Genomic DNA, 27,163 nt, shown 5'->3' on the forward strand with positions numbered 1-27,163 from the left:
TAAATCTTATGTGACAATTTTCTAAGATAGCTTTAGATTTAAAACGTGTTTTAGAAAACTAGGATTTCCACTCTTTTAATACGAGTATATTATATAGACATGTTTTAACCTGCGATAGATGGTAACAAGTCAACATTTGGTTAACCATTTACGCAATTAATAAGGTTCCAACATTGAATACAAATGTTGGTACCTTATTAACCCCCGCATATAATGTAAACAAAGAAAATACTTTTTCTCATTATGGTTTACTTTTTCTTCTCTTAGTTTTTTATAAATTAATATGTTTTTTTTTGTTTCCCAGCTTGCTTTTTATACGTATATAGTTGACTATTTTATATGGTTTTGCCCATTTCAAGTGGGTTATAATCTAGTTTATTTATAAGGGTATATTTATGAGTCCCTAATATAAATTTACAGTCCGTCTGTTGAATGTGGAGCATACGAATCAAAAAATTGAGTGGACGTGGTTTTACTTCTTTCCACAATAATATCTTCTCCTACAATACTACTTAAAATGGGTAGAGTTTTTCTATAGATCGAACACTTTACTTTGCTTAATAGCCATGACTACTGGTCACCCTAGTTTCAGTTATGATGTTTTCTTAAGTTTTCGAGGTGAAGATACCCGTACAACTTTCACCGATCACCTCTATGCAGCCCTAACGCAGGCAGGAATCCGCACTTTCAGGGACGATGATGCAATGGACCGAGGAAGACTGCTAGGGCCAGAGCTGAACAAAGCGATCCGTGAGTCTGCAATTTCGATCATCGTCTTCTCTAGAAACTATGCCTCTTCCAAGTGGTGTCTGGATGAGGTCTTAACCATCATCGGAGAACAGGAGAGGATTTCCTCTAAGCATGAAGTGGTACCTGTGTTCTACAAGGTGGAGCCATCGGATGTCAGGAATCAAACAGGAAGCTTTGCAGAGGCATTTGGTGGGTATGATGATATGATTGAGGCAGAAACAGATCTCCAGAAGAAGAATGAATTGCTGGAAAAGGTCAAGGCGTGGAGGGATTCACTTAGAAAAGCAGGAAGCTTGACTGGAATGGTATTAACTGCTAACGGGTATGCATGCTTGTTCCCTACTTGTCATCATCTAATATAAACTTACAATAAAAGGTGGAGTATTAGATTATATTTTAGGCATTTGTATGCTTTTATGATTCCTTGTATTTATGTGTAGATATCATCTCTAACTAAGACATAATAAAAACCAATTCAAACCATCCCTCGATGTGAAGGTTAAAATGCAAACAACTTTAGAGGGGAGGGAGTGGTCGCGGGGTGGGTGTTATTAGCTAGTGGGGCCGCATGGGTACACCGTCGCCGGTCATTCCCCGGATGAGAGAGGGGGTGTTTTGCGTTGAAGAACCCCGATGGGGGGAAGAAGGAAAGAGAAAGGGGGAAAGAGAGAGAGGTTGTGATTGGCTGGTCAAACGGGTGGGGCCCCCACTAACGGGTCTCTTGAAAAAAAATATTTTTTATTTTATTTTAATTTTATTTAACCTTTTACTCTAAAAGCAACACCATTTCACCATTTTTAAACAACAAAACACCATTCTTTTCCATTTCTCCTCTTTCTTTCGGATTATATACCAAATCTCTATCATTTTTATGTATAAAAAAAAACATGTCATCCGATTCTTAATGAGTAGTTTGTTATTTTAGTATGTCGTAATGTTTTTATTTTTAAGTATGTTGTAATGTTATTTTTAGCAAGTCGTAATTTTTTTTTAGTATGTTGTAATGTTTTTTTAAATTTTTTTAATAAAATGTGATGTTTTAATAATTTTAATGTGTTATTTTATATAGTTTTTAAAATTATATAGTATTAAAAATAAATGAAATAGTATTAAAAATATATGAAAAAGAAATGATGAGGTGGAGATTGGGGGAAGATGGGGGGAAGTGGCGCCAGTGATTTGAGGAAGATGAGGAAAGGTTGGGGAAAATTGAGGTGTAAAGTTTCGATTGGTTAGTGTTGGGGGAGAATGGGTAACCACTCCCTCCCCCCTTACCGCTATATAAACAAAGGAGGGCAATGCACAAAACACTATTGCATATAGCCTATGGCACCGTCGTGCCACATTTATATACTTACATTTGTACCAATGCATTACATGGATCCATATAAGCCAATGATTACAATCTCGTTCAAATATAAACAATAACAATGCCCCACATGGGCTATGGCCACTACTTAGGCCCGTAATCAAAGACAGCCCTACTTAAGCTCAACGCCAAATCGATTACCACACACAGAATCCACCATCGTATGGTAATCGACCCGACGAATATACAAGGGTATGCAAGTATACACACCTCCTTCGCGACACAACAATCAAATCAAAACAACCGCAAAGCACATCAAGCTTTCAAACTATTCAAATCGTCATAAAATGCATATAAGACAATATTTACCATTTTGGCTACTCAACCTAGCCTTACAACATTTCACTAGCATTCCTAACCCAAATTATCTTATTTTGCCATTGAGTTTCATTTTATTCAAAAATTCATTTGGTGAGTACAATTGATCAATTCCATTATCATCATATTCAACTAGTGAAAATCACCATTCGTTTAATACTTAGGTTTTCATGCCAACATACATTCTTAGTTAAATTCATCATGTAACTCAATAACAAATTAGATCATACGAAGAATTTGGGGAAAATTATATAAAACTCAATTTCTAGTAAAATCTTCAAATTTTGGGTATTTCAAGAACCCTAATTTTCAATATAAATCAAAACTAGCTTAAGGGTTCATTACCTTAAGGGTTCAAGAACAAATTTCAAGACTTAGAGTGGAAATTTTTCTTCCTCCCCTTTCTTCTTGTAATTTTCGGCCACACCAAACATACACTAAACCCTCACTTCCAATGTTTATTTAAATATTATTATTGTTAGTTGATAGTTAAAGAATTCTTGAAAGGGATTGAAAGCTAGATTCGATTGAGATGAAGCAATAGAAGAAGATTTGAGAAGAAGTGAAGAATTGAAAGTGGAAACATGAGTCATAAGGAGGAGATAGCTCGCACTTTTTCTAGTATCGCACCTCTTCTTCAAAATTAAGTGGGTATTTTACCCGTTATCTGCTAAAGTTCAAACTAAATTAACCCCATATCCGAAAATAAAATACTAGGAAATTAGTTTAACGTTAAAACTACATATTACATTTAAATTTTGGGGTGTTACATTTCGATTGGTGGGCTGTGGGTTGTTAGGCCAGATGAGTTGTTGGGTCGACCTACAAATAATGACCACTGCCACCTTGGTGTACTGTAACAACGTCAACACTATCTATCTTTTCTGGAAATCCAATTAAACATCAACCGACGAAACACATTCAACTTGATATTCATTTTGTTCCTGGAAAAGATCCAATTAAACATCAACCGACGAAACACATTCAACTTGATATTCATTTTGTTCCTGGAAAAGGTTCCGTGGGGGTCAATTTCGAATTCTATACGTTCCATCACATTACCAGATAACGGATATATATCTTTACTAAAGATCAATAAACAACTTTGTTTAATGATTTTTTGGTCTAAACTCTGGGGGTGTAATAGATTAATTAGAATACTTATATTTTAGGTTTTGTATGCTTTTATAATTCATTATATTTATTATACTTCTCTATAAAGCAAACTAACCTTCCTCTTTAAGTAGTTAAAATTTTGAAATGACCATATTACCCCTCTTCTTTATTTTCTAATTTAAACATCTTCACCTATTTACTAGTAATATCCTTAATGAAATACTCCGTAAATTACAACATAGATCATCCAACCCTTTAAAAACCATATTAACCCCTCTTACATTAATTGATTTACAATCACCACCACGCCACCACCACCGTCACCACAGCCACACTGTCGTCGTCATTACCACTATCACCGCCGCATTGTGCGGCATCCCTCTAGTTACCTAAAGTACGTAGATATTATCTCTAAATAAGAGATAATCACTGAAATTTTCTCTCTCTCTCTCTATATATATGTATTGTATGAGATCGCAGCGGGGACATTTTAGATGCTCTTGCTCCCCCTGCTCGTTTTGTTGTTGTTGGTCGGAAAATACGTGATCCATGTTTGTTTTATTTTTTTAAAAATATTTGGTGTTGAATTAAAGATAGAAAACAATACAAAATTCTGTTACTACAACAACTACAATCTGTCTCAGCCACGTCACTTCAACAAAATCATTCTAAAAATATTCTCCAATCATTGAGTAATAAGAATAGACGTTGACGGTTCAAATTGATCTTTGCAGACATGAGGCCGAATTCATAGGTAAGGTTGTCAGTGTCATAAGAACGAAACTCAACTGCAAGCTCTTGTACATTGAAGAAAAACTAGTGGGAATAGAGAAGAATGTTGCTGAGATCGAATCATGGTTGCAAGATCCATCACCTAACGCAGTTTTCCTTTTTATTCATGGAATGGGAGGCATCGGAAAAACAACCATATCCAAATGCATTTATAACTCGAATTACCATGAGTATGGTGGTAGTTGCTTTCTCGCAGACATTCACCAGACCTCAAAGCAACCCAATGGACTATTGCGATTGCAAACTCAGCTTCTCTCAACACTATTAAAAAGTAACAAGGAAGAACTTATATGGAATCTTGATGAGGGAGTCATTAAGGTTACAAATGCATTACACAATAAAAAAGTACTTCTCATCCTGGATGACATCTCAACAAGGCAACAACTAGCAACACTACTAGGGCCTCAACAGTTTCATCATGGAAGTAAAGTGATCGTTACAACCAGGCACAAAGGGTTGTTTAAGTTTTTTGAAGTAAATCCAAAGGTCCTTGCTATTCAAGAGTTGGACCCCTATGATGCTTTAAAACTATTTAGTTTGTATGCCTTTCATAGAGATCATCCTATTGAACCCTACATCCTCCAATCAAACCTCGTAGTTCATCACTGTAGAGGTCTTCCTTTGGCTCTTAAAGTATTGGGTTCTTTTCTATACGGAATGACCCTCGATGTGTGGGAAGATGCAATGCGTAAACTGGAAGCAGTTCCTAATCAAGAGATTCAAAAAGTTCTACAGCTGAGCTTTGACACTCTAGATGATACCAAAGATAAAGATTTATTCCTACATATTGCTTGTTTTTTTGTGGGCGAGGATAAAGATTTTATTGTAAAATTGTTAGCTGAATGCGATCTTTACCCTGTAGTTGGGATCAAGAATCTAATCGATAGATGTCTACTCTACATTGAAGATGGGAGAGTGATGATGCATCAATTAATCAAGGAGATGGGCCAAGAAGTTGTTCGCCAAGAATCACCAAAGCATCCGGGGAGACGAAGTAGATTGTGGCACCATCAAGATTCGTTTAATGTGTTGAATGAAAATGAAGTAAGCAATGCATATCCAACTTCTACATCTCTACTAAATTCATTGTATACATTCAGCCAAAGCTTACCTTTTAATAATCTTAACTAGGGTACAAAGAAAGTAGAGGGACTTGCTCTTGATATGCAAAAGATCAAGGAATTTAATTCAACTTCAATTGTAAAGATGAACAGTGGAAGAAAGCGTAGTTATGAAGATTTTAGTGGTTATACAAATAAAGAAAATTTTAAGGTTGGAGCAATAGAAAAGATGAAGAACCTGATGCTACTTCAACTCGACTATGCAACTTTTTCTGGGAGCTACAAGAAATTGCCCAAAAAGTTACGATTGCTGCGTTGGCATGGGTTTCCTTTAAAATCCATACCAGGTGATGTACCTTTGCAGAAGTTGGTAGTTCTTGACTTACGTTATAGCAAATTAAAAGAACTCTGGGATGGGTACAAGGTATATTTAGTGTCATCTTTAGTTTCCCACTTGATCACTAATTATGAATGTTATTTTGTCACATGAGTCCATAATAAAATTACTAATTATATATATCTTGTATAGGTGGTTGGATCCCTAAAAATCCTTAATCTCAGTTATTCCATGGAGCTAATTAAAACCCCAGATTTTGATGGACTCCCTAGATTAGAGAGTTTGCACCTAGAAGGATGCTTAAGTTTGACTCAGATTTGTGAATCCATAGGCTACCTTGAAAGACTGGTCTTATTAGACATAAGTGGTTGCAGAAGCTTGAAAGTCATTCCATGCTTACCAAGATCTTTGGTATCACTTAAAATGTATGGTTGCTCAAACCTTGGAGTTCTTGAGCAAGTTAAATGCTTGGATCCTGGTTCACTATCTTCTCTTTTGGTAGATATTGATGTCTCAGGATGCAATCTCTTTGATACTTCTTTCCCAGAGGACTGGAGTAACCTCATCTCATTGAAGTTTTTAAATATAAGCCAAAATAATATAACTTCATTACCAGAGTGTGTCAAAAGTTTACCAAGTCTTATACAACTCGGTGCTTATGCGTGTTCGCATCTTGAGTCAATTCGAGATCTCCCAAAATCTGTAACACGCCTAAATACCTTTGGAAATACGTCCCTGGAAATAGTGCAACCAACACCAAATCCCTTAACCTTCATGTCCACTAATCGATGTGAAAAACTGTTTGCAGTGGAGGGTTGTTTTAAGCTTCAATCAATCAAAAAAGTTGACAGAAAAATTATAAGATATCTGGGCTTAGATTTAATTTCAGAAATTGGAATGGGGTTCGAAAATGCATATACAAAGGTCCACTTTTGTACTATGTTGTTTCTTTTTCTCATTAATATTAAGAAAACCAAACTAACAAATGGTTTGTACTACAGGTATCATTTGAGTTTGGTATATTCACTACCTATGTTTCAGGGAAAACACTTCCATGTTTTAGATATAAAGAAACTGGATCAACAGTATCATTTAGAGTTCCTTCACATCCTAATGGTTCAAGAACAAGCGGTCTGAATGTGTGCTTCATGTCCACTTCAAACTCCGATAGACCAATAATTTCTGACGTTGAAGTCAATAACAAGACAAAGGTCTTGGTATGGAAATACAATCCTACAGTACAAGTACGTAAGAGAAAGTGTATGTCTAATTACGTTTGGTTAAGCCTTTGGCGGATTGGCAATCTACTGGATGATGGGGACGAAATTGTTGTAACCATCAGGCTGCTTGGAAGTGATATAGTAGGGGGATGTAGTGTAGAACTTGTGTATGACGATGATAATGAAGTTGGGGAGGATAACCAAGAGGAAATTAATGAAGAAAGAAAGGACACTCATGGCATGTCCAATCACATTTCATGGACTGACAGACTGCAAGTAGAGATATCAGATTATGTTCATAGTGGGAAAACATATTGTTTTAAGATTGGTGGTCCAATGGACGTTCCTTATATAGATGGTATCTCTGGTAAGCTCCTAAATTTTTCAAAAGGGTTGCTAAGAGACACTACTTATCCTCTGCATATGACAAATGTTAATTTGTTGTTATGATTAGATTTACATGTCGATTGGTGGGGTCTACGGGCAGACTGGAGGTGCAGAAGAGTTTTAGCAGAGTACGTTTTTGTTAAGATCTCCCTTGCATAAATTGTAGTTTATAAGTTGATGTTCGATTACCTGACACTGTAGCTTTCCAAGTGCTATTTGACCAAACAAAGCATAGGCCACTAGTATCCGTTTGAATACTTATCAACCTAGATACCATTTGATTCACATTCAATTACTGATCAATATGATATAACTGTACCAATACTTACATTGTTTATGCAATTAAGGTATTATTTTGAATAAACAAAATGTTGGGTTTATTAAGGCTGATGTTCGCTAAAACCTTTCGCAAGTCTAGTCTAATACAGTACTTTTTGTTGAACGGCAAATTTGAAGTTTACTTTAATACTAATGTGCAAAGTTGGTGACGCAGTTCTAGTTTGCTGCTACAAGTTCCCTACTCATGAAGATACTCAAAACTAATGCACTAGCAGTACCAAAGACCAAAGATGTGCTGAGTAATGCTGCGACCATCACCCTGTAACTGTAACAAACAAAAGTTGCAAACTGCATCTGGCAGATCAGAAGATAGTGTTTGATTGTTCTTTTGTTGTCATTCAAATCATATTGTGATTTCATGGTATAGCGTGTTTTATAAAGTTCCATGGTTTATGTTGTAGAATTGGGAGATTCAGGGTTTTGTATAGGAATAAGGTTTATTGATGAAATCGGATGGGAAAATTAGATAAAGAAGACATGATTTCATTAACATTCAAATATAGCTTTTACATAGTATCTCTAAATATCTTAATCTTAATCTTATCTTAACTAACGTAAAAAGCATTTAGCTCTCATTTTTTTTTCTCAAAAAAGAACTTGATCTACCTAAATTACCCATTTTTTTATTTACTAATTTAACTATCTCTACATAATGTACCTATAATACCCTTAATAAAGTTATTACAACATACACCCCTTAACCCTAAATTAACTACAATACATCCTTTTATATCAATTAATTTTATATTAATAACGCCACTACCGACACCGCCGGCGCCGCCACCACCACCCGTCGCCGTATTGCGCGGGCATATGACTAGTACATATAAAAGAGAAACCTTAATTTTAGAATGGAGAAGTTTGGACCCTTAGATAAAGTTTAAGTTTTAATTAGAATTATTAGATCAAAATGTTGATGTCATATATGTACCTTTTTTAACTTTTATATAAATATGGTCATTAATTATGGAAAGTAAATTTCTACATTTTATAATTATAGAAAGTAATTATTTTAATGATATGATTATGGAAATAATTCTTAAATTTTTATATTATACTTTTTTCAAATTAGGAGTGATATCGGATTTTTATCCTATAACCTAATAAATATCTTATAGGTATTTAGTTTTACATTGTTAGTGTCTTGTGATATATTTAGATAAAAGATATCTACACCAGCACATCGTGACAGTAATAATATAGTGATGCATAAAAAAGCAGCCACCAATCGAACTGATATACATTCGACATACGACATCACGATTACCTGAACTGATGAACCTACAACTCCCTGGCCCAGATATGCTACAACCATTCAGATAAAAGGAAGTCACGGGAACTGATGGTCATGTATCCTCAACCAACAAGCCCCTACAAAATGACAGCAGAAAAAATGTCCATATAAAACACAACTTGTAGACTTAAAATATGAAAAATATTATTTTTAATCTATGCCATACACAGTATACCTAGAAGGAACTTCGGATTGAAGTTTTTCAACTGTCATTTTAGAACCTCGTGGAATTTGAACCACATTTTCATTGACCTTGAATGTAGTAGATACTACTACACTGCTGGGTATTAAAACTTGTTGGGTCAATGCATATTAAAACAATGAACACATCATATGATCTAAATTTCTTATTCCGAATGTTTCAAGCAAAGTCTTAATTTTAAATGAAAATAAATTTTTTTGGAGTTCAATGAGAGCAACTTATCTGCTAAACTATGTAGATCTAATATGACCACAATAACCGGCTAGGAAAGTTCCTGGACACATCCTTGACATCCAATACGCCGGTCACATATCTTCAATAAAGACAGCACATGAACCTTCTACTAATTACAGAATGATAACGTTATCTAATGAAAATAAAGTTATCTAATGAAAATGATGCTTGATTATGAAAAAGAGAAAGAAAGACAAGTACTCCAAAAATTCCTGCAATAACTCCTAACATTCAAAAACATACATTAACAGTTGCAGGCAAAAGTTCATTAAGCCCATTATACTCTAAAGCTGATTTTCTTTAAAACTTCTTTTCAAATATAAATATGTAGATAAACAATCAGATTTCACAAAAAGATACTTGAGTGATCCACAATACCTCCATGTCCAATCATCAAGTTTTGTTTCAAATTTGTTGCTTTCAACTGTTACCATTCAAGGGACTCTACACAGTTTATATCCCTCATATGAAACAGCAAACACAGAGGCTTCACATTCGAACACCGCCATCCCATCCATAGTTACCCATGGTACAAGTTGAAAAGTCCATATACTTCGCATTAAAAAAATCAATCAAAAAAATGTAGACCAGCTGGAGCTTTATGATCAAGTAATTGCAAGTTATAACTGGTTAGCATTGCGCAAAATGCATATTGTGGCCTAATTGACATGCCATACTAAGAAGATAAAAACTCTACAGGTGTCTTATATAATATGAAGTTATCCATTTCTGGTCTATCTATTGAAAATTTGAAACCAATTCCATACCCATGTTAATATAGCAAAACAAGCACTTGGTTTATTATATTTTTAGGATTTGGTGTAGTATTCAAATTAAATCTAAAAGATATTGAACAGTCCCTTTTAGTCTCTATTAAAACCTGATCCCATGTTGATGTGTATACCACAAAAGATAAACTTGCCTTATTTTAGGTTCCACTTAATCTTCTTTAGAAACCAGATTTAGATGATATCGAGTTGTAAATCTCTAGTCTAAATGTTGCATGACATTTGACTGACTACATACGTACTATTAGTAGGGGATTCTAAAAGATATCAAAAATGTTAGTAGCATATCGAACCCTAACAATAAAACTGTTAGAATAAAATAAAGGAGGGGAATCCAAAAACAAATGCAATACCTGCGACAAGAACAGCCTACATATACATGATCGACCCTAAAGTACAATATGGGATTAAAAAAGCAATTGAAAACTTTAAAGACATATGTAACCCCACTATTGAAAATGTTAAAAACAAGTAAGTGGAGAAGTAAAAGCTAAAGCAATCATTGCTACAACAACCACCTAGATATCAAGTATAAGCCTCAAAGTACAAGAGAAGTTGAAAAGGGTGATTAGGTGTTAAAGTTGAGAGATACAAAAGCAATTGAAATTTTTTAAAATATATGTAACCCATCATTAAAAACGCTAAAAACACGGAAAGGTGGAGAAGTCAAAAGCTAAAGTAATTCTCGCTACAACAATCACCTGAATACACAAGATCAAACCCTCAAGTACAAGCCTCAAAGTACAAGAGAAGCTGAAACATATGAATGGTGTTATCGTAGAGTTAATAATACAAAAGCAGTTAAAAACTTTTGAAAAACATAAAACCCCATCATTAAAAACATCAAAAACACAGAAAGTTGGGGAAGTCAAACGCTAAAGCAATCCTCGCTACAAAAACCACCTCAATACACACAATCAAACTCTCAAGTACAAGCCTCAAAGTATGAAAGAAGATGAAACATGTGATTAGGAGTTATAGTGGAGTTCATAGTACAAAAGCAGTTGAAAATTTTTGAAACATATGTAACCCCATCACTAAAATATCAAAAACACAGAAAGTTCGGGGAGTCAAAAGCTAAAGCAATCCTCGCTACAACAACCACCTGAATACACACGGTCAAACCCTCAAGTACAAGCCTCAAAGTACAAGAGAAGATGAAACATGTTATTAGGAGTTATAGTAGAGTTGATAATACAAAAGCAGTTGTAGTTTTTCAAAACACATGTAACCCCATCATTAAAACATCAAAAACACAAAAAATTGGGAAAGTAAAAAGCTAAAGCAATCCTCATTTCCACCCGAATACACACGATCAAGCCCTCAAGTACAAGCTTTAAGTACAAGAGAAGTTAAAACAAGTGCTTTTGTGTTATTGTAGTTAGGAAATACAATAGCAATTGAAAATTTTATGGACATGTAAAAATGTCAAAACTAGACCTGGCAAAATGGGCGGGGCGGGCGGGTTTGGGTAACGGGTCAAAACGGGCGCGGGTTGAATCGGGTGCGGGTCTAAACGGGTCGTTTTAGGAATGCGGGTCAAATGGGTGCGGGTCAATGCGGGTTGGGTGCGGGTCGGGTGCGGGTTGACTCGCATTTTTTAATTATTATTATTATTTTATAATATGTATTTATAAAATATAAATTAAATTATTTAAAGAGATAAATTGTTACTTTATAAATTAGGAAAACATATTTTTAAAAAAGTCAGACCCCTCTAATTAGCAATACAAATTTATTGATAGATAGGTAGGTGATCTTATCTACAAAAATTAACCCCCCTCCAATATTGACATGTCTTATTTTTTTTTTCTTTTTTTCTGAAAATAAATCACATATTACATTTTAGAGAGTGTTTAAATTTGTATTTCTTCAAGATAGGCATCTCTCTGTCTATATCATTCTCTCTCTATATATATAATTATATATTTACATACCTGTAAATTATGTTTAGATCTTTAACTTACATTTGCTTCGAACAGAGACCAAAGAAGAATCATCACTTTAAGTTTTCGACCAAGGAGTGATTTTAATCATTTTATAACAATGGGCGAGTGATTCCTTACCCGCTCAACCCGCCTGAGGATTTCAAGACTAAACTAAAATACCCAATTAGACCCGTTCTATGATTCAAGGGGTGCCCATGTCTACCCAAATGCCTGAAAAAGTTGCCCAAACTTACCCAAATTTTAATGTTTGGGTAAGTTTTGCCAGGTGTAGTCAAAACAAGTGATTTTGTGTTATTGTAGTTAGAAAACAACCTAAAATACACACAATCAAACACCCGAAGTACAAGCCTCAAAGTACAAGAGCATTTGAAATAGGTGATTAGGTGTTATAACAATTGGAAAGTACACAAGCAGTTGAAACTTAACATACATAACCAATTACTTAAGATGTCAAAACCACATAAAATAGAGAAGTTCAAAAACTAAAAGTAATCCCCCTTACAGAAACACTAAATACACATAATCAAGCCCAAAAGTACAAGCCTCAAAGTACAAGAGCATTAAAAGCGAGTGTTTTGGGGAATACAAATACAATTGAAAAGGTCAAGTGAAATTTAGTCAAAGAAAATATGGGTAGTCATAAAAAAAGTACTTAGTACATACCACGAGTTATACTAAAAACATAGTATATTATTAGAATATGTTAGAAAAGCCAAAACAACACAAATAAACAGAAAGTCCCCATATCAAGAACGTAATCCTTGCTGCTACAACCTAGATACAATATGATCCACCTCAAAGTACTATTTTTCCGTATGAGTGATTAATAATCAAAATCTAAAGAACCAGGAATACCTAGCAGCAAAAATCAACTATCAAGTAAAACATTATCGGGTCCAAAGCCTCTAAATAGTAAGCTTCTTGCACAAAACAACAAATCAGCAACAAAAACTTCTTGCACAATGATCTATTCCCGAATTTACGAGAATTATATCTATGATTAATCGATTATCAAATATTAATTAGATACTGGCAAAAAAGATTTCCTAATCAAGATCCAACAAAAAGCTTGCAAATCAATATTCCTAGATATATAATATAACCTACTTGACCTAAAAAAAAGGCAATTTTAATCAGAAAACTTACCTGTCCAAAAGTGTGAGAAAGGGAGGATCAGACACAATCATCCAATTGCAAGGGAATCGTGAAGAATTGATTGCCATGGAGAACCTTCTCAGCCAACATAACCCTACAAACTCTCACATTGATACAAGATTATAAATTTGAATAACTAAAAGACATACTTAAATAAATAACGAAATCATAAATGAAGAAATAGATTGACTTACGGCTAAAATTGATAATCAAAATCAACAGAAAGGGAATCCCAACCCTATACAAACTGCAAGAAAGAACAATTATGCGAAAATATATAAATACAATAAAAAGATAGATATAATATGATAAATAAATAAATAGCAATAATAAAACTGCAATGTATGTTGATAAAATCCCCTAATTCTTTCCATTGAACCCTAAACCAGTAATACAAAAAAATCGAATGATTACAAAAGTTATTACACAGTAAAAATAAAATAAATAAAAAAGATGTAATCTTGATGGAAGAAGAATAATGGAAAAACCTGTTTTAATTTGCTGCATTCGGCAGGAAAGAAAGAAACCCTAAAATCTTTAATGCATACAAAATCCATTGCGAAAGAAAAGAAAGGAACCAATTTGTAGATGATTGTCGATTAGGGCGGGAGGGTTGTTTGGAGGGAAGGGAACTGATAAGGGTGGTTGTGAGAATGAGTGAATTACGAATATATTTTTTTACTATATAGTGGGTGAGAAAATAGATACTCTCATACTCCAATAAAATAATAATGAGATTAATTAAGCTCGTCACTTGATGTTTCCTTAATTTTATTTCACCAAATTAAACATTTCTGACATTGTTTTTTTAAGACTGAAATATTATGAGATTGGTTCAAATTAGCTTAAGTGGTTGAGCACATGTCTTACAAGTAAGTTTTGGGTTCAAGACTTGGGAAATACATAGGAAAATCTTTCTATGAATGTTTGGTTTGGGTATATCCAGATTAAGTCTAAGGAGGCAGGGTTTACCCCTATTGATCGTCGTGCCTTTGGGCGGATTAGTAGAGATTTTCCCTCCATCGGGTATTTGAAATAGACATTTCTACTTCGAGGGAGCTCTCTAGCGCGGACCCAGTTAAGACAACGTATGTTAGACCTCCCGCTGTCGAATCGCGACACGAAGTTTCAAACGAAACTCATCTTTAAAAAAAATGAGATTGAGATAATTTTTAATATAGAAAAGTGGGTATGGAGCTGTTATGCATTCAATTTAGGTGAAAAACCCCTCATATATCAATTATTTTAATATTTGGAATAAATGTTTGTCTCCCGTGATTTTTATGGTTTAACAAAAGGTATGTGAGAGTCTTTTTACTCAACTTAGATGCCTAACAGCCTCATATTCCATTATTTTTAATATGGGTTAGTTATGTTGCGGTTCATTAGTTGTAATGATGCATATACACTTATGATTTTGTGTGCTAATTCAAATAAATGATAAACCAAAAGAACTCTTAAATTCTCTCAAGTTACTAAGTTATTCTATTTAAAAAAAAAAAAGTTGTCTTTTAGGTAATTTTGATAATCATAATTTTGGTCTACATACATCATTTTGTATAAAAAGTTATTTTTTACTCCGGTCCTTAAATTTATATATCCACTTATTGAATATAGAGCTAAATTATTTAGTTACGTTGTTCCAAAGTTGTCTGTCGTAGGGTGTCATAACTTAAATTCATAAATTATTTTATTCTTTGGTATATAAGTCATATATTGTCACACATAGTACGGATATGATTTCTGTTGTATGTAATACATATAAACACAACATATTGGTTTGGCGCTCAAATCTTCTACAACACAATAAGACTAGATGTACTAGCTAGCTATTCGTAAAACTGTACATGTAGATACAACACATATATAATCTTATCTTAATCATTATAATTTATAAAATGTATGGAATAAAAGCCTTCACATCCTTGGGGAAGTTATCTCCGAACTTTGATATGTACCATTCTCGTGTGGCACAACTCCTTCCCGTCAAATAGAAAATAGTACCTAAAGTGAAAGCAAAAGCATACGTTGTTTGCGCAATGCAAGAGATTCCAACGTACCCGAAAATCTCAAAGAGATAGTGTGGGCATATAACCAATTCAAACAACCCTCCTTGAGGGATTTTGTAATCTTTCTCCCCTTCCTTCCGTAGATTAGCAAGAATACGATGATGGTAAAAGTTGCCCGTTATTCCAACCAAGAACACTCCAATTCCAATGTATTTAAGATCTACGACTGGCTCATGAATGTCTCGAGATAGATATTGAGCATAAATCATTGTTGCAGTGGAGAAGGCATAGCTCAATGAAACGATTATTGCAGATTCTAATGTCATGGAACCACTAAATTTGTGAACAAATAACACCTACATGGGATAAAATAAGCGTTGTTCACTTGCATTGTTTTTTCGTTGGAATCACTAAACGATTATTGACCATTTGAATTCACTATCATTTTAAGTTCACCACCTATACTTACAATACAATAACTAATTAGTTGGTGTAGCCCCTCAACTCTCTCTTTCGATAAAAAGGAATCATAAAAAACAAAAATGTATTGGAAAATAAAAATATTAAGAAAAAGAACAAAAATTTTTTAAAAAACTAGATTTTGTCATTTGTAAAAACAAAGAATATATATGAAAAAAATGCAAAACTTCTACTACAACAAAAATGTTAATTGCTCAAATTTATTTCCTCGCAATTCTAAAAAATGTAAAAAAAATATGTATATTTGTTCACATTTAATATTGTATAAAAAAATTCACACTTAGAAGTGTGAAAAAATTAAAAATGTCATACTTTTTTCACAAATATAAATATATAAATAAAATGTTTACACTTAATATTGTGGAAAAATGTTAAACATTTTCACACTTAAAAGTGTGAGTGATAATTTGTCACACTCAAATTCCTCGCACTTCCTCTTGTGTGAGGATATTTGGTGTCACAAATTAACTCTACACTTTTAAGTGTGAACAATTATATACTTTTACACACTTGAAAATGTGAACTTTTTGTTTATATTTATATAATTGTGAAAAGATTTTGATTATTTAACTTTATTTACACTTTTAAATGTGAGTTTTTTTTCACACATTTATAAGTGAACAAATTAACAAATTTTTAAACATTTTTAAAAAGTATAAAGAAATTTATGTTAATAAATAACATATTTGTTGTACTGTGTAATTGATATTTAAAATTAATACATATATATAATATTATAAAAAAAACCACATTCTCAACGATTCTCTGTAATTTATTGAGAATGGAAAGAAGTTAAATCATTCTCATTTTTCATTCTAATACCCATTTTTCAACCCAACCAAACAAGGGAAGAAGTTTATTTCAATCTCTTTCTCTTGTTTCCCATTCATCGTACCTAACGCCCATATTTTTGCACCTTCCATTAGACCCTAATTTATCTCTTTCTAGTACGCAATTTATCATTTTTGTTTTTTTATCTTACATGCCCTAAGTATTTTACTTGCATTTTTAAACTAACCCCCAAACTTTTATCAGAATGTAACAATGGCCCAAACTTCTATCAGTTATTAGTTTTGACCACACCTAGTAAGCCAACACTTAAACGTGTTTGATTCAAATAATGTTTTTACATGAATAAAATCTGTAAAATAATTGTACGTACATAGTTTCAAGGGAATTTTTTGTCTTATGCAAATTATAAGAAGGAGAATAAATAAAAATCATCCAAGTACGGGTAACCCGCACTGCATATGTCCGCTCAACTTATGTAGTGTAAATTTTTTTGAAATACGTTCGTTTTTAAAAGATGTTTATAGCAACAAAATTTTTATTTATGATAACCGGCTAAGTGCTAAAACTCTTTCAAAATGCTAAAAATATTGAAAAAACCTTAAAAATTGTAACGATCTACTTGTTAACGTTACATTACACAGATCCGAAACTAAAGTTAAAAAGCTTGTGCTACGGGTGACTCTCAATCTTGGTTCCGGCATTGTCAAAACCCCAATGAGATTCTTTCAATTTTAACACCGCAAATATGTATGAATGCTTTATATTATAAGCTAGGGAGATGAATTTGATCAATGTTTAATGATTGTAGTAAATATCAAGAAATGTAGTATGAACTGTGACAGCCGAAGAAAGATGTATATAGTAGTGTCATAGATATATATAAATTGTACCTCAAGTACCCTTTTAAGAAAATGAAGAGTGAGAGCCAAAGAAAGCAACACAAATCTAAGATCTTGATCAGCAAATAGAAAGAAAGAAGTCAACCCAATTAGAAAGGCAGGTGTGTAGAAGAAAAGCATCCCATTTCTACTAGACAATAATTTCATCCCATCATTCTTTTTTTGTGCAACTCCTACGTTCATGAACTTGGAATATTGCATGTGTTTGCCTTTTATTTCCTTGAACCCGGCATTTGTTAGCGACGAGAAACCTATGACCGACATCGTGGTGATGAACAACGATGGTGGTGGTGGAAATAAAAAGTTTAGCAAGACCGAAGGAATAATGGCCATTTTGATTATATATATTTTTTTTGTGTTGTTCAAACCGTATATATATAAATGAGTGGAATATATGGTGGTCACAAAAGGGATTCGATCTATATGAGTACGTGGGTACAAGTGTAGCCATGTTTCGAAAACAAATGAGTGGTAGTTGTACCTACACTACAACACAATTAATGGCCAAACGTACGAACCGGAAAATTACTTTAGTAAAAGAAGAAAGAAATTAAACCATTTATTTCAAAAAGGGCCAACTCGAGTAGTGAACATGGCAATTAAGGGTATAGTATTGACATATCCCATCTAACTTTATGTCCAATGTACGTGTTCAAATGCAGTACAAAAACGTCTAACCATGTGATATCACTGTGCTCGATAGCTTGTACGGTGTGGTCCCTTTAGTCTATAACGTACGTACAGCTAAATTATTACATCATCTGATCATCGATCGTGGTGGCTAAAAAAAGCATTCTTAAGACTATTATTTTCTCTAGGTGGTCGATATAGGAATTTCGAAATAATGAGGAATTTTTGGGAAAGAAGCACCGTAAACATGTTTTACTTATAATATTCGAATAATAAATGTAAGAAAAGTTATATTTTGTGGGATAAGTTGCTAAACCCTCCCTTTTACTAGCTATGTAATTTTACATATATTTATTGTGAACATTCTATTTTAAAAAGTTTGTTAATAAAAATATAAATAAATAAAAGCTAAAAATAACAACTACAGTAATTAAAAAAAACTTCAAACAAATAAATAGGAGATGCATGCATACATGAAATAAGCCGTTCTAAACAAAAATACATACATGAAATCAATATATTCGATCAACAGATGGAATATATGTAACATAAGATAAATTGGTGACACTTAAAAGATATATAATTCATGTCTTATGACTCACCATAAATACATAAAAGAAACTTTTAATGTTTTTTTCTTATTTTTGAATAATCGACATACTAATAAAGTTCTTATGGATTATTATGAATTATATATATAGAAAGAACATGGATCATCTTGCTTGTAGCCACATAGGATCGTTAACATGACTCCTAGTTGATTATCCCATCGTCGTCACCGACGCGCCGCCCTGCCCCTTCTTGCTAGTTGCACGTGGTGGCGGTACTGCTGAGTAGAACGTTTCCATAACAAGAATTTAGAGTTAACAAGTCAAATAGTCAATGGCCAACAGAAAAGCAAAAGCATTTAATTTATAATATATGAAAGAATGTTGAAATCTAAACATGAGCAAATACATACATATACTGTTTAATTCGAGTAGTAATATTGTTATTTTAACAAATGGGAAGGACACTAAAAAGTTTAAATTCATATATATCATGATGATCAACAAAATTGATAATTAAAATCTGCACTTTTATATATTTATATATAGATGCAGGACTTTAGCATGGATGTAGTTAGCTACATCAATTTTTGATAAAGTTACCTTAAAAATCAAGAGGACACTTTTATAATATATCAATCATTTATATCTACGCGCATTTATGAACTTTGCAGTCAACTTCATATTTAATTTTCCTTTAATATACATAATGATGCAAGTTTTCATAATTGTTAGAAATACAATACATTTGATGCAAATATATAGTATATGAATCGATACAAATGCATCTTCAGACAATAGATACAATGCATCAATTGGCTTTTGTGATTCTATCTTCATTTGTGATTTTAATGTTTAAATTATATGTTAAATTTTACTTGTTCATACCGTTTGTTAAATAAGAATGTCTGTAGAATACAACCTAGCTTACACATCACACACATGTAATAAACCACGTACCTAAGGTATGACTATCTACATGTATCGATCTCACGTACGGTAGATCTCTAGTTTCGGAATTTTTTCCCTAGTGTCTTTCCGATTTTCCCCCCATTTTACTATTTTAGTTCCTTTTGTTTGGGCAGAAATGGGTGATCAATATGTGGATTCTATGTACTCTTTGGACTACGTACTTAATTAGCATCTTGCTAGTAGTCGTTAATTCTTGCTAGTAGCTAGTCATTTATCAATATATATCTAGCTCTACGTACCTTTCAAAAAAACATTAATACATTTTGAATATAATTTTACGTTGTTTTTTGAAAATGCATATAACCATATATCAAAGATGTACGATGTATAGAATTGAGTGTTTTCGGTTGCAGATTAATTAAGAAGCATGCATATATAAGCGGTAATTATTTATTTCTGCCAAATTATGAATTACATATATTTATATAACGTGCAACTAATTCTAGATAAAAACTTACGTTTTCTCTTTTGACAAACGCCGCTATCCCAACATCTCCAGCTGCCACCCCATGTACCGGTAGCCCTTGGTGGTGGTGGTGCCATTACTGCTCTTCCGCTTGCTTCAACAACCGTCGCCATATAAAAATTGATTGAAAGAGCAATAAAAACTATCAAGAGAAAAGAAGCAACACCCTCAAATCTCATTTTCATAAATTGTCAATGATATGCCAACAATGAGAATGTTTGGTCTTATATATACTATTTTCATTATATTCATTTTTACAAAAGTCAGGTGTAAATACTTTAGTTCACATGCATATAAATTAAGATACATAATTTCCACCTAAATTTTAAAGATATATACGTACGTTTTTGTTGGGCCGAAGAAATACGTTTTGCATATTCAAATTGTATTTTAGTCTCTAACGAGATATGTCATCCGGGCGTTGCCTCGGGAGACATCACATTTGTTAACGATTTAGAAAAATATAATTTAAGAGATAATGTGCCATAAACTTTTTGAAGAAAACATGTATTATTCAAATTATTAAAAACTGACATTTGTCAGTTAAATAATGAACTGTAAAAGTTTTGTGTGAAAGTGAAAATCGTTCGCGTAAAAGTTTAGTGCTAAAAGTGTAAGAGACTTAAATGTTGTGGTGAAAATAAAAGAAAAATAAAAATTTCAAAAAATTAGTGCTAAAAGTATAAAGGGTTAAAATGTTGTGGTGAAAATAAAATGAATAGAAAATTTATTATACATTTCTTTTTAATATATGTGTTAAAAAGTTTGTTGTTAAAGTGTAAGAGATTATAATGTTGTAGTTAAAATAAAAAATTATCAAAAAGAGAAAAATTTAGTGTTAAAAGTGTAAGGAGTTAAGATATTGTGGTGAAAATAAAAAGATTAAAAAGTTATTAAGAATTATAAAAGTTGTTTTTTTTAAATGTAAAGAGTGAAACTATTGTGGTGAAAATAAAAAATAAAATAAAAAAGTATACTATTCTGTACACGCTTTCCCGTACCTTAAAATAAAAGATTATTAAAAACTATGAAAGTTTAGTGCTAAAAGTGTAAAGAGTTAAAATATTATGGTGAAAATAAAAAGAATACAAAGTTTACTAAAAAATATTATAGTTTAGTGCTAAAAGTGTAAAAATTGAAAGTTTTGTGTTGAAAATAAAAAAAAAAAGTTTATTAAAAAGTATTATAGTTTAGTGCTAAAAGTGTAAAGATTAAAACTTCTGTGGTGAAAGTAAAAAGGATAAAAAGTATATCATTACTAAAAAATACTTAGTTTAGTGCTAAAAGTGTAGAGATTGAAAGTTTTGTGGTGAAAATAAATAAAACAAAAAGTTTACTAAAAAGTATTATAGTTTAGTGTTAAAAATGTAAAAATTGAAACTTATGTGGTGAAAATAAAAAAATAAAAAATATACTATTTTTACACGCTTTTCGAGACTTTGTTTTTAATATATATATTATAATGTATATTAATCAATAACAAAATTCATTTCCACAACACATATCTTATTGATACTAGGATTCAGTCCAAATTTTGATTATGGATAAGAAAGTTTACGTGTTTGTTAATATACTAGCAGGATCAACAGTTACTAATAATATGTTACTAAACCCGTGTCTAACGTTGGACACGGGGTTTATGATATTATCAATATTAGATCTTCATACATTTAAATCATATAAAAGCTTAAAATTTTGAGATATATGTTTCCAAGTGTTATATTTTGTAAGTTGTAGTACAATAATCACAGGTTCGTCACGGTCACTATTAGCTGAGACATATTGATAGAATTGTTTGTCGTAGTCATTCCACAAGGCACATGCTACAATAATTCCTTTATTATATAATTATTTGAAACCAGTGTACTAATAATGTGATATGATTATAAAAAATAATTAAGAATTAAAATATAAACATACTTGTGATCCGGCCTGTACTTGACAATATTCAAGTATATGTCTTTGATCATGATACGTGCTCATAACACGAATATATTTGTTTTCAATCACCCGTCTTATAATAAATAGATAACAATTATGATTATTTTCATATTCTTTAATTATTTCTAGAACATTGAACATATATATAGTATTTCATTTTTTAAAATAATTTTTTTAGACAGTATTTCATATATTAAAATTTTTTTAATTAATTAAATGATTGAAAAATTTAGAAAAATCCTCTCAAGTTGATGGCTAAAAATAAATATAAATTAAGTATTCAGGGCAAAAAATTATATATTATTGATGAAAAACAAAAAAGTGTAAATTAATGAGACTTTTTATACAAATTTAATATAAATACAAATATAATAATATATTTGAATAATGATAATTAAAATTTTTAATTTATAGTTAAATTAGATGATGACAACGATAATCAATTTTAGAACGAATTGTATTTTTGGTCCCTGTGTTATCACACCTTTTACAAGTTTGATACAAACATGTGTAAAGTCATGAAACGCATCTCTATCATATCACACTTGTTGCAATTTTGGTCCAACAGTAACGTTCCGTCTATTTTTACCGCTAAAGACATCACGTGAGGGGTAGTAATGTCTTTTCATATAAACGAGGACTATTTTTGTAACTAACCAAAATACATATCTCATCATCCTCAAGATCGGTAAAAACTTTGACTATGGAAAAAATTGTAACACCCCGCCTTACCACAACACAATATTGTCCGCTTTGCCCGCAGCCTCACGGCTTTGTTTCTGGTTGCTCGGACAAACTTCCCAGAAGGGTCACTCATTTGGCATTGCTACCGTCCGAGCACACTTAACTATGGAGTTCTCCTCTCATCCACAACCAATACGCCCAAAACGCGTTGTGTTATGTAAGACCAATGATGTCACTTATATCCAGGATCCCCCTTGTATGTTAAGATGTATGCTTTCAAACCTCTTCAACATAACTCAACATCCTTGTTGAGTTATGAAAGTGCGTCATACACTCCTGACAATCCCAAGGGTTGCTCTGATACCATTTGTAACACCCCTCCTTACCACAATACAATATTGTTCGCTTTGCCCGCAGGCTCACGGCTTTGTTTCTGGTTGCTCGGACAATCTTCCCAGAAGGGTCACCCATTTGGCATTGCTGCCACCCGAGCACGCTTAACTTTGGAGTTCTCCTCTCATCCACAGCCAATGCGCCCAAAACATTATGTAAGACCAATGATGTCATTGATATCCAGGATCCCCCTTGTATGTTAAGATGTATGCTTTCACATTTTCAACTGAATAAACCGTTTATGCCTTTACGCATTGGTGGTTAGTTACTCCACCTAGAATAAACAAACATAACTATGCCACAAGGAGCAACTCAAGTGACCACGTACGCACTAGCTTTACAACTAGCACGGGTTAAGCTTAACACAACTTTAAATTTGCACGAGACTTCTTTATTACATTAGTTTAGGCTACACTTTCACCTAAACTAATCACTTTTATATTTACTTTATATTAACGTAGGCTACACTTTCACCTAAGTTTATCACATAACCCTTTGATTGTCAGGAGTATATGGTGCACTTGCATAACTCAACGAGGATGTTGAGTTGTGTTGAGTGGGTGTGAAAGCATAGATTTTAACATAAAGGGGGATACTGGATATAAGTGACATAATTGGCCTTACATAACAGAACGCGTTTTGGTCGTATTAGCTGTGGATGAGAGAAGAACTCCACAGTTAAGCGTGCTTAGGTTGTAGTAATGCCTTATGAGTGACCCTTCTGGAAAGTTTACCCGAGCAACCAGAAACAAAGCCGTGAGCCTGCGGGCAAAGCGGACAATATTGTGTTGTGGTAAGGCGGGGTGTTACAAAAATTAAGATCTGTAAATGAACGTTTTTTTGCAGGAAAGGTTTATTTAAGAATCACGGCGGTGAACAGTACCACACGGCGGCCGGAAAATAGTAATCACCTCGCTGGGAAACTTAAAAGCCGATTTCTCACTTGTTTCTTCGAATTAGACCACGAAACCGCCACCGAAATACTCACAAACAGAGTCCGCACAAATCCTCGGCAACAAAAATCGAGATTCAAGCTCGCCGGAAAATATGTCAGATCGCCGGAAAATTAACCGTCAACAAAACTCAACGAATCGAAAATTTGAAAAGATGAGAATGATCAGCACACAGTCGCGAGTAAATCCTTGTGATTTTCAGGTCAATTTGATGAAAAACGAAGACAGAATTGAAGAAAGAAGTTCAAGAAAAATTTTGTTGATTTTTTTTTCTGTTTTTTTTTTTTAATTTTAATTGAGGAATCTGCTCTTGAAATGTGTGTAATCACACTCGTGATAATACAGTAGCAATATTATTATATCTTTGATTTTTTCCTAGATCTCCCCATATATATCATATCTTTGATTTTTGTTTATATATTTACGTATTTATTTGTTATTTAGGGTGGTTGTTTGTAATGTTTGTAAGATGCAATAGTCATTTTGATTTTGGACTGCAAGTGGTATGGTTTGTATGTAGCAGGTCGACAACAATAATGGTGGTATTATGCTTTAATCGGTTTTTTAGGTTTATATTTGATGATGAAACTAATGAAAGTGATGTAGATGAATCTGTTCACATAATGAATGATGATACTAAATTTATTTATTTATTTTTATTTTGCAAAAATGGTCCTATGGTCATTAAATGGACGAAACTACCCTCCACGTGATTGGCGCATGGTGTCACTAACGGTGAAAATTAGACGGAAAGTTAATTTTGGACCAAGATTGCAGCGGGTGTGATATGACAGGGATGCATTTCGCGACTTTTCACATGTTTGTATCAAACTTGCAAAAGGTATGATAACACAAGGACCAAAAATGCATTTCGTTTTCAATTTTATGAAATTGAGCAATTTGATTGATTAATAAGTCATTAATTCAACTGGTTTCATAGCATATATTAAGATAAGATTATGACCCGAAAAGGTTATTATATATGTGTTCACATAAGAACAACATAAAAGCCCAAAACTTTATATGATTTTAGAGTTGAGTCTCCCGACCTCGATTCAGCAATCACAGAATATATCGTATGTTTATCACTTTGGGTTTGAGGAAGATTATTGGCTGTAGCGTGGACATCCTACACTAAAACAATATTGTAACTCTCTTTTTTATCACTTAACTGGTTTTAGTATGAAACCTTACCATTGATTAGTGCGACAAGATCTGTAAATTAAAATGTCAGATGACAACTACTTGTGCAAAATATATATATATATATATGGCTCCTTCACTAAATATATCAATTGTTTCCTGGAAAGTTTGTTGATTGCAAAGTCTTTCCCAACAACGATTGTGTGGTTGTGATGAATGATGATTTACTCTGATGTTAATTATCACCATTTTTTTTCCGAGTCTTTGACTTTTAAGCTTTGACGACAGATGGTTGACTTAAATTTGAATATGAACTCTTCTAACATCTGTCGAGAAATGTTTCTATGCACCTTGCATACGTATATTTTAATCATATCATATCAAAGTTTATGTCGTCAATTACTAATTTTTGTTAGCTTTTGTGTCAAATAGAAAGTACTGTATACTAATATTGAAATAAAATAAAAATGTATGTTTTCAAAAAAATATTTACCAAAATTGTGTTTTATTAACATGATCTAGCCACCTTGGTTCTTTTGTAGACATACCATGTGAGAAAATAAGCTTTCAAGTACGCTTGTTATCTTTTAAAAAGGCTTATTTCACAATATTTTCTTGACTAATAAATCACTCTCCCTAATTTTTCTATAAACTTTTTACTATTTGTTAGCTATCAACTGTTTTATTGTTAAGCTGCTCTATTAAAGGTAATGAAACACTCACAAACATATTAGCAAAAACTAAAACCGTTGGAGTTTGTATGATAATGCATAAAGTTAAAGTTGACTTAAATATAATCCCACTGAGCATCGTATATACTATGATACCTACATTGATTAGAAATGTTTCATCAGGCACTACTTTAAGTATAATCACATGTCTAGTGTTTAATCAAAGATGGTATTTTTTTAATCTCCTATCAATTTCCGTGATCCGGTTCAATTTTATATCAGCTAGGAGCACTAAAAAGAAAATTCACAAGTGGTAAAAAAGAACTACAGTATGACACATGCCTACGAAAGAAACAAGGCAGCTAAATGCAACTCAACGAAGTTATATTATCGTAGGATAAAGGATAATGTATTTTTCTTAAAACACCATATGATAAAAAACACAATTTTGGTAAATATTCTTTTAAATAAAACATCATTTTGGTAAGTATTTTTGAAAGTACATCATTTTAGTAATTAAAATTTTCAAATACCTACGTAAACCATTTTAGTAATTAAGTCTCTTATCTTCCTTACGTCCATAGGACCCCCACGGCCCCATCCTGCCGTCCTATCGTACTGTACCTAGTACATATTATACCTCTTTGATCTAAGTACATAGAATAAACTTTTTCTTTTTTTTCTCCCATTACCCTTAATTTTAACATTCGTATCATTTAAGTTTGTAGGTGTCTTTAAATTTGTATATTAAAAGTCTTAGTTACTTTGAATTCATATTGACTGTAGGACTGTCAAATTAGCTGTAAAAAATCAAAAATAATCTATCGGTTATTCATGATTTATAAATAGCAATAATTAAGTAATGAAAAGCCTAAGATATAGACTTAAGAATCAGATTATATACAAATTACAACCTTTTATTTAAATACAGAGAAACTATATTTATTGTTTTGATTAGAAGATATTAGGAACACATATCATTGGCATATTAATGGTTAAAAACAATAAAACAATAAATGATTTTTTATACATTTAACAAAATATGATGTTTTAATTTCTTGTAGCGAGCGAGTCAGATGACATCATTTTATTAACTCGACTTCACGGTATCTGGCTTCCCCAACCACCCCTTCTATAGTAACGTGGTGGAGGCGGTGCAAATCGTCTCTTCACTGTTGATACCATAAAAAGAAATCAGTCAGATCAAGTTAAGTACAAACAAAAAATAATTAATATAAGGTCAAAAAGTGATTAGATCGACAAATGTGGTC

At 32.6% G+C, this 27,163-nt stretch overlaps 2 protein-coding genes and 1 long non-coding RNA gene across 4 annotated transcripts; 1 reads left to right on the forward strand and 2 right to left on the reverse strand.

Annotated features, from left to right (window-relative positions):
- Positions 1 to 450: 450 nt before the first annotated feature.
- LOC122600069 (disease resistance protein RPV1-like) lies at positions 451 to 8,160 on the forward strand. 2 transcript variants are annotated; one of them, XM_043772728.1, is made up of 7 exons: positions 451 to 1,072; positions 4,288 to 5,389; positions 5,477 to 5,830; positions 5,936 to 6,667; positions 6,745 to 7,330; positions 7,418 to 7,478; positions 7,844 to 8,160. In XM_043772728.1, the coding sequence occupies exons 1-7, from the start codon at positions 567 to 569 to the stop codon at positions 7,875 to 7,877; spliced, it is 3,375 nt and encodes a 1,124-aa protein (XP_043628663.1). In that variant the 5' UTR covers positions 451 to 566; the 3' UTR covers positions 7,878 to 8,160. The 2 variants fall into 2 exon arrangements, with proteins under 2 accessions (XP_043628663.1, XP_043628671.1); XM_043772736.1 differs by lacking the exon at positions 5,936 to 6,667 and having other exon boundaries at positions 453 to 1,072.
- Positions 8,161 to 9,390: 1,230 nt separating this feature from the next.
- Positions 9,391 to 13,542, reverse strand: LOC122593246. Its single transcript, XR_006322808.1, has 3 exons — positions 13,506 to 13,542; positions 13,303 to 13,405; positions 9,391 to 9,528 (listed from the first exon to the last, which is right to left on the reverse strand). It is a non-coding gene; the product is annotated as an uncharacterized LOC122593246 (long non-coding RNA).
- A 1,485-nt stretch (positions 13,543 to 15,027) lies between these two features.
- Positions 15,028 to 17,829, reverse strand: LOC122585298 (very-long-chain enoyl-CoA reductase-like). The gene is made up of 2 exons (XM_043757426.1): positions 17,483 to 17,829; positions 15,028 to 15,676 (listed from the first exon to the last, which is right to left on the reverse strand). Exons 1-2 carry the CDS (start codon positions 17,822 to 17,824, stop codon positions 15,203 to 15,205), a joined length of 816 nt encoding a protein of 271 aa, XP_043613361.1. The 5' UTR covers positions 17,825 to 17,829; the 3' UTR covers positions 15,028 to 15,202.
- Between the last annotated feature and the right edge of the window lie 9,334 nt (positions 17,830 to 27,163).

This window comes from Erigeron canadensis, chromosome 1, assembly GCF_010389155.1.
Source record: "Erigeron canadensis isolate Cc75 chromosome 1, C_canadensis_v1, whole genome shotgun sequence".
In the NCBI taxonomy this organism is placed as follows: Eukaryota; Viridiplantae; Streptophyta; class Magnoliopsida; order Asterales; family Asteraceae; genus Erigeron; species Erigeron canadensis.